General features: G+C 49.4%; 1 protein-coding gene across 1 annotated transcript; it reads left to right on the top strand.

Moving 5' to 3' along the window:
* The first annotated feature begins 34 nt into the window (after positions 1-34).
* Positions 35-5,058, top strand: LOC104677324 (U3 small nucleolar ribonucleoprotein protein IMP4-like). The gene is made up of 9 exons (XM_030933256.1): positions 35-271; positions 403-511; positions 1,940-2,023; positions 2,678-2,787; positions 2,869-3,001; positions 3,079-3,233; positions 3,308-3,402; positions 3,491-3,564; positions 3,647-5,058. Exons 1-9 carry the CDS (start codon positions 269-271, stop codon positions 3,757-3,759), a joined length of 876 nt encoding a protein of 291 aa, XP_030789116.1. The 5' UTR covers positions 35-268; the 3' UTR covers positions 3,760-5,058.
* The last annotated feature ends 3,895 nt before the right edge of the window (positions 5,059-8,953 follow it).

The following is an 8,953-nucleotide window of genomic DNA, read 5'->3' as shown; positions in this document are numbered from 1 at the left end:
TATTAGCTGCAGTCGGAAGTCACGTGTGACATTCTGTATCCAGTCTATTGGTTGTCCCAGGTGAACGCCCCGCTGGAACGACCAATCGCCTTGCCATGCCCCCTCCCCCGACCGCCCTATTCGCCATCTTAACACAGGGCATTCCCGACAGCTGCAGGCACCAGTGAAGCGTCTAAGGGACCATCTTGGTTGAGGGCGGAAGTGAGGACTGTGTCGCCCCAGAGGAACCCACAGATTCTCCCCGACCCACGTGGAAGCGGCGCTCAAGATGGTAGAACGTTTGAGCTCCTGTTTCGGAGCTCCGGGATGCGTGAAGTGCTGGGGATGTGGCCCTGGGGCCTTGGGGGCTCCGGGGCTCCGGAGCTCGGGAGCTAGTAGTGACTGGGCCCGCTGTTCCCACAGCTGCGCCGCGAGGCCCGCCTGCGCCGCGAGTACCTGTACCGCAAGGCCCGGGAGGAGGCGCAGCGCTCAGCCCAGGAGAGGAAGGAGCGGCTGAGGCACGCGCTCGAAGGTACGGGGGTCGGCCCGCGGACGTCAGCGCGGTAAACGCCCCCGCACTTACTTGTGTTCTGATATCCAAGCGTCTTTCCAAATGCTTGCCGGCCGTTTTCCTTGCCTATGGGATTCTCCTGTTGGTTTTGAGAGTGTTCCTTCCGTGTGACAGTGTTACTTGTCGTTGACGTTGCAGTACCCGGGTTTTGCAGCTTGCCCGCTGTGTACAGTGTGTCAAGTTCGTCCCAAGTTTTAAAGACTTTACCTTGTCCTATAGAAATTCTCTTTAGAGCGGTGGCTCACGCCTGTAATCCCAGCACTTTGGGAGGCCGAGGCGGGCGGATCATGAGGTCAGGAGTTCGAGACCAGCCTGACCAACATGGTGAAACCCCGTCTGTACTAAAAATACAAAAATTAGCTGGCCGTGGTGGCACGCGCCTGTAATCCCAGCTACTCAGGAGGCAGAGGCAGGAATCACTTGAACCTGGGAGGCAGAGGTTGCAGTGAGGCGAGAGCATACCACTGCACTCCAGCCTGGGCAAAAGAGCAAGACTCTGTCTCAAAAAAAAAAAAAAAAAAAAAAAGTTTCTCTAAACACTATCTGGATAGCGCGGGTGCTGCAGACTGCACTGCCCATCCTCCCTGCAAGAGTTCCTCTGAGCTCCGTGGAGAACAGTGCTGCCCTGGAGCACTGTGCTCTGCGGTGGGCAGCCTGTGGCCCAGGGCCCGCTGAAGCCATGCCCTTGAGGCACTGTGGACATCATGACCAGCGGTTTTGCTGTCTTGAGAGCTTAAAGGTCTCTGGTCCACCTTCATACATACAGAACAGTCTATATTTCTTTTCAAAAGTAATTTTTAAAGTCCGCTGCCGTGGCTCACTCCTGTAATCCCAGCACTTTGGGAGGCCGAGGCTGACGGATCACTTGAAGTCAGGAGTTCGAGACCAGCTTGGCCAACATGGTGAAAGGCCGTCTCTACTGAAAATACAAAAATTAGCCGGATGTAGTGGCGGGTGCCTGTAATCCCAGCTGCTCTGCAGGCTGAGGCAGGAGAATCGCTTGAACCTGGGAGGCGGAGGTTGCAGTGAGCTGAGATCATGCCACTGCACTCCAGCCTGGGTGACGGGTTACACTCTTTCTCAAAAAAAAAAAAAAAAAACAAAAAAATCAATTTTTAGATTTCTGCCTGATTATAAAAGCAATACAATATGTTTAGATATTTTAGAAAGTCCTCAAGTCGTGAGACTAAAGAAAATGAAGTCCTAGTAACCACTGTTTACGGTCTGGCCTGTAGAAAGTTTTGTCACCTCTATCCCTGCTGTATCCAAGCCCAGAAAGGACTGAGGTGCTTTTATTTCAAGCGTGTACAGGCTTGTAAGCTGTGGTATATTGGGTGAGCCGAGGGCTCCATGCTTGTGACCCACTCAGCCCCTCTCTCCTCTTTGCAGAAAACCACCTGATTCCCACTGAGTTACGCCAAGAGGCTCTGGCCTTACAGGGCTCCCTGGAGTTTGATGATGCAGGAGGTGAAGGTAACTATACAAGGTAGCCCTCCCCAACACTGAGCTGGCTGGTCTCCCATCGCTCCTCAGACACACTGGGCACTGTCCCATCAGAGGAAACTGCTCCTGGAACTGTCTCCTATGCCCTTGTCACTGCACAGATGGCATCGCACGGCTCTCCCTGAGTGTGCCCTGTCCCACTTACATGGCACACATGGGCCACTGACTCCGCGCCTTGCTTGTTAATTCCCTCCCCCACCGGAGTGCCTGCCGGGGCAAGATGGTGTCCCTCACACATCATTGGTGCCCATACGTTTAATTCACTGCATTATTCAAGAAACAAGAAAGGAATTCCAAACATAGATATTTGTTTTGAAGGAAAGGAGTTTGTCACTGTTGGCCTTAGTAGAGTATGGACTTCGTTGTGTAATACAGTAGCTGCTAGCCTCATGTGATTAATATAGCTTAAGTGAACTACAATTAAACAAAAGATTCTGTTCCTCCGCCACATTTGTGCTCGGCAGCCAGAGTAGTTGGAGGCCGTGCTCTTGCCCGTTGTGCATGTGGAGCACTCCTATTCTTGAAGGCTTCAGCAGATAGCGCCATCCTGGCGGTCTTGGCTGCCCCCAAGTTAGCATTTCATTCACAAGATTGTCATGTTCTTGCCCCTCGTGCCCCTGACAGGTGTGACCAGCCATGTGGATGATGAATACCGATGGGCAGGAGTCGAGGATCCCAAGGTTATGATCACTACCTCCCGAGACCCCAGTTCCCGCCTCAAGATGTTTGCAAAGGTACTGGTGAGCAGGGAGTGACGGGGAGACGCCCAGGACACACAGCCCCAGTCCTGACTGCACACTGCTATCCACGCCCAGGAGCTGAAGCTGGTGTTCCCAGGCGCCCAGCGAATGAACCGAGGTCGACATGAAGTGGGGGCACTGGTGCGAGCCTGCAAAGCCAACGGCGTCACCGATCTGCTGGTTGTTCATGAGCATCGGGGCACACCTGGTGAGGCCAGAGGGAGAGTCGGGGTGGGAGCTGTCTGAGGGCAGACGGGGTCTCTAACAGCCACCTTTCCCCGCCAGTGGGGCTCATCGTCAGCCACCTGCCCTTTGGCCCTACTGCCTACTTCACGCTGTGCAACGTGGTCATGCGGCATGACATCCCAGACCTGGGCACCATGTCGGAGGCCAAGCCCCACCTCATCACACATGGCTTCTCTTCCCGCCTGGGCAAGCGGGTGAGTCTGAGGGCCTTCAGGCTGGGGCTACGGGCCAGGCCAGGCATTTGCCACTCTCTTTCCCTGTGCCCCAGGTCTCTGACATCCTCCGATACCTATTTCCCATGCCCAAAGATGACAGCCACCGGGTCATCACCTTCGCAAACCAGGACAACTACATATCATTCCGGTGGGTCCACAGGCCATGCCCCGGGAGAGCGTCCCCACCCTGTGTACCTCATGCTGCTTGCCTTTGACCCACAGCTGTTCCCTCCCAGGCACCACGTGTACAAGAAGATAGACCACCGCAACGTGGAGCTCACTGAGGTCGGGCCCCGCTTTGAGCTGAAGCGTGAGTTTGAGGCTGAATCCCATGTCTGGGGTCGGGAGGTGAGGCTGGCTGTGCCAGGGCTGATGGCCATCCCTGCCTACAGTGTACATGATCCGCCTGGGCATGCTGGAGCAGGAGGCCACAGCAGACGTGGAGTGGCGCTGGCACCCTTACACCAATACTGCACGCAAGAGGGTCTTCCTGAGCGCCGAGTGAGCCCACTCACCACTCAGTCAGGACGAGGACTTGGAACTCAGGATGGGGCTGTCACAGACAGGCCTGCCAAGCTGGGATGTGGAACTGTGGTCGGTGGAGAGGTCTGAATAAACCGTCTGCGTCATGGCCCCGCCTGCCTCTGAGTGGTCAGGCCAGGTCTGCAGGCCAAAGTCCACTGGGGTCCCTTTGGGTGGGGACCTGACGGCTGTGGGACGTGCTTGGGCCTGGAGTCAGTGTGGGGGTTATCATGGTCAGATATTTGATGCTGACATCTCCTCAAGAGTCAGGGTCCTGTGAGCTCTTCAGCAGGTAGATGTGGGTAGCAGGGCCAGTCCGTGTCATGGGCAGCCCACCAACTTAACTCACTGAGTGGGAGCCGCCAGCGCAGAGGCGACAGGCCAAACCCGGTGCTCAGCGGCTGATTCCTCGTGTGAGTGGCATCATGTGGTGTTTGTCCTGTGTCTGGCTTATTTCTATTAACATAATGTCCTCCGGCTTCCTCCATGTTATTGCAAATAATAGGATTTTTTTGTAAAAAACATATATGCCATATTTTCTTACCGATCCATCCACCAACAGACACTTAGACATTTTCATAGTTTGGCAGTTGTGGAAATGCTGCAGTAATCATGGGAGTATAGCTATCTTTTCAAGATAATGATTTCATCTCCTTTTTATACGTATACCCAGAAGTGGGATTGCTGCATCAAATGCTGGTTATTTTTAACTTTTTGAGGAACCTCCATACTGCTTTCCATAAAGGCTGTACTAATTTCCATTTCCACCAGCAGTTCACTAGGGTTCCCTTTTCTCCACATCCTTGCCAACATTTTTTATCTTGTGTTTTTTAATAACAGCCATCCTAATAGGTATGAGGTGATCTCGCATTGCGGTTTTGATTTGCATTTCCCTAACAGTTGGTGATACTGAGCATTTTTGCATATACTAGGTTGTTTGTTCTTTGTTGTTGACTTGAGTCCCTTATATAATTTGGATACTGCTGTGGCCTGAATGTTTGTGTCCCCCAGAAATTCATGTAGTGAAATCTCATCCCTATGGTCAACAGTTTAGGGAAGCGATTAGGTCATGAGGACTCTGCCCTCGTGCATAGAATTAGTGCTCTTATAAAAGATGGCCGCGGGAGCTCTTTTGCCCCTCCTGCCATGTGAGGACACAGCTAGAAGCTACCGTCTGTGAACCAGGAAGACCCCCTCCCCAGACATTGAATCTGCTGGAGCTACCATCTTGGACTTCCCAGCCTCCAGAGCTGCGAGAAATAAATGTCTGTTGTTTAAGCTACCCAGTCTGTGGTATTTTGTTATAACAGCCCAAATTGAGACACATAGTAACCCTTTATCAGATACATGGTTTGCAAATAGTTTTCCCCATTGTGTAGATGCAGCCATCGAGAAGTTCCTCAAGACAGACATTAAATACAAAGAAGCATGGTGTGAAACGCCATGTGTAATATGCTGTCAGTGTGCAAAAGGCAGGGAGGGCCCTGCACTTACGTGTATGTGCCGCAACATCCCCAGAAGGCTGAACGCCTTGCTGGAGCACTGGGCACCCAGGGAGGAGGGAGGTTCTTTACCGTAACGTTAGTGGGTGAACATTTTACCCACTTCTTGACCACGGAGACCTGCCCTCTGAGTTCTCTGCCCATTTTTCTTTGGGGTGCAGGTGGATACTTGGAAGACATCCTCATGATAGAAAAGCATACAGAAGGCCTGGTGCGGTGGCTCACACCTGTAATCCCAGCGCTTTGGGAGGTCAAGGCAGGAGGCTCGCTTGAAGCCAGGAGTTTGAGACCAGCCTGGGCAATATAGGGAGAGCTCATCTCTACAAAACATTTTTAAAAACACACACAAGTGCACATGGTGAAAAGTAAACCATCATCCTCCTTCCACCCCAAACAATCCATCCCTACTCTCCAGAGGTCATCGGTGTTGACTTTTTAAAGAAGCTGGACTGGTTTTTTTTATTCATGGTATCCATAAATTTGTTGACTGTTTGTTAGTTATATTTTAACCTGAAAGGGATCATGTGCATGCCACTCTGAAGCTTGCATCTTACTCTTTAATGACAACTGGATGCCACAGGGTGCCAAGGCTGTCTAGTACACATGAATCTGCCTCCTTCCTTGTGGCTACATTGTTGGGTGGCTTCCTGTTTTTATCCCCACAAATACTGCTTCAAGAGCATCATTGAACATACTTCTGTGCATATTTATGCAAGTGTATCTGATGAATACATTCCTACACGGGAATTCTGCCTTTAAAATGATAGAGGCTAGGCGTGGTGGCTCACACTTGTAATCCCAGCACTTCGGGAGGCTGAGGTGGGTGGATCACCTGAGGTCAGGAGTTCAAGACCAGCCAGGCCAACATGGTGAAACCCCATCTCTACTAAAAATACAAAAAATTGTCTGGGCATGGTGGTGTGTGCCTGTAATCCCAGCTACTCAGAAGGCTGAGGCAGGAGAATCGCTTGAACCTGGGAGGTAGAGGTTGCAGTGAGCCAAGATCACGCCACTGCACTCCAGCCTGGGCAACAAGAGCAAGACTCCGTCTCAATAAAAAGAAAGAATTAAAACAAAATGATAGTAGAGGTTGTGTCTCTCTACAGGCACCATCACAAGATGTGAGCACCTGCCCCCCAGGTCAGCCCTGGGCATCATGAGAGGTTTTAACCTCTGTCAAGTGCTAGGTGCAAAACGTTTCCCACAATTGCATTTGCGTTTCTTTAGTTACTCTGGAGGTTGTGCCTCTTTTCAAATACTTACTGGCTGTGTGTGTATATATTTCTATGACCGGTCTGCTCTCCTTATAGATGCAATTGTTCACCTCTAGATTGATTGTTTTAAATCTTGTTAGTTGTGGAAAATTTGAAATACACAAGGGCAGAGAAGATGGTATAGTGAGTTGCTGAGCTGGTTTTGATGTGAGCCAGTCTTCATAGCCCACCCACTCCCTGTATCCACTCCACCAGTTTATTTTGAAGTAGATCTCAGACATCACAGCATTTCATCCATATGTATTTCCATGTATATCGCTAAAAGGTAAGGACTCAATAACAACCAAAAAAATTACATTTAAAATTATCAATGATTATTCCTTAATATCATCAGCTATCCAGTTAATGTTCAGCTTGCCTTGATGAGAGTGTGTTAGTTTCAACTAAGATTGACATCAGGTCCATTCATTGCAAATGATTGACAAGTCTCAGGTCTGTTTTTAAAAACAGCTTTATTGAGATAGTCAACATATGACACAATTCACAGCGCAGGCTGAACTCTCAGCCTTGTGCGCCCGTCCCTGTGCATCAATGATTTTTTAAAAATCATATTCACAGGGCTGTGTAACCATCACCACAATCTAATTTTAGAACATTTTTTGTACCCCCCTGCCCCGCCCCGGAGAGAAACCCCATACCCATTAGCTGTCACTCCAATCCCCTCCCTCCCACCAGGCCCCCAGTCCCTCTGGCAACCACTAATCTACTTTTGGCCAGATTCTGCTGAGACATTATAAGAAGAATTTTTTTTTTTTTTTTTTGAGACGTTCTCGCTCTGTCGCCCAGACTGAAGTGCAGTGGTGCGATCTCACTCACTGATAGCTCTGCCTCCCGGGTTCACGCCTTTCTTCTGCCTCAGCCTCCCGACTACAGGTGCCTGCCACCGTGCCGGAGTAATTATTTGTATTTTTAGTAGAGATGGGGTTTCACTGTGTTAGCCAGGATGGTCTCAATCTCTTGACCTCATGATCTGCCCGCCTCAGCCTCCCAAACTGCTGGGATTACAGGCGTAAGCCACTGCACCTGGCCTTAGAACAGGATTTCTTTTTTTAAATGAATACTTTTGGTCTCTATAGATTTGCCGTTTCTGAACATTTCATGTAAATGGAATAATGTCTTTTCTGACTGGCTTCTTCCCCTTAGAATAATGTTTTCTAAGCTTATTCACAGTAACTCATGTCAGCACTTCATTTCTTTTCATTGCCAAATAATATTCCATGTATGTCCCTATACGTGGGGCATTATTATATGCCACATTTGATCCATCAGTTGATGAAATTTAGGTTGTTTCCCACATTTGGGCCACTGTGAACAGTGCTGCTATGAGCATTTGTGTGTTAAGTCCTGAGTCTCTATAAGATTGTCTGTTTCTTTGCAGTTTACTCAATTAGGAAACTGGTTTTTCTTAATAGACCTTTCACGGTCTGGATGTTGCTGATCTCAACACCGTAGCGTCATTTAACACTTTTGTGTGCCGTTGTGTTTCCTCTGAATTAATATTGAGATCTAGAGGCTCAATCCGACATACGTTCAAATTTTTTTTAGCAGGAATACTTGATGGGGGTGTTATGTTCTTTCAGGAGTCGCAGTGCCTGCCTGGGAGTTGTTTTTCTGATGTCAGTAGGCAGCATTATTGCTTAACTCCATTAATTGATTAGGGGTTCAAACTTGGTGCCTATTTCTCAAGAAATTAATATGGGAGCTTTTTGCATTATAGTTTCAAATTCATTAAAATGGTGTGTGGAAGTACTTAGGATTTACTTTTTTCTTTTTTTTGACACAGTCTCGTTCTGTCGCCCAGGCTGGAGTGCAGTGGTGCGATCTCAGCTCACTGCAAGCTCTGCCTCTGGGGTTCAAGCAATTCTCCTGCCTCAGCCTCCTGAGTAGCTGGGACTACAGGCACCCGCCACCATGCCTGGCTAATTTTTTTGTATTTTTAGTAGAGATGAGGTTTCACTGTGTTAGCCAGGATGGTCTTGACCTCCTGACCTCGTGATCCACCTGCCTCGGCTTCCCAAAGTGCTAGGATTACAGGCGTGAGCCACCATGCCTGGCCTACTTGGTGTATTTTAACTAGCTACCTTATTAAATTTTCTTGTAAGTCCTTACAGTTTTTCATAAGAGTTTCTAAAACTTTGTAGCTGATTATGCTATATGCCAATTAGCATTTCTGATGGGCCCCTCCCTCCTTTCTCTTTGCCACCCTGCATTGCCTAGGACTTCAGAACACCCTGGTCAGCAGCAGCAGTGAGGAATCCTTCCAGAGGTGTTTACACTCACCCAATCATGGATGCACACTCATGTCTCTCTGGGGTTACAATTGATGGGCAGACAGCCACGCACATGGATCCATGCATCCCTTTGGCTGTCCTGGGAACTACACTCAGCTGTGATCCATGGG

The sequence above is a fragment of the Rhinopithecus roxellana genome, chromosome 6 (genome assembly GCF_007565055.1).
Source record: "Rhinopithecus roxellana isolate Shanxi Qingling chromosome 6, ASM756505v1, whole genome shotgun sequence".
In the NCBI taxonomy this organism is placed as follows: Eukaryota; Metazoa; Chordata; class Mammalia; order Primates; family Cercopithecidae; genus Rhinopithecus; species Rhinopithecus roxellana.
This window is presented reverse-complemented; position numbering and strand designations above follow the sequence as displayed.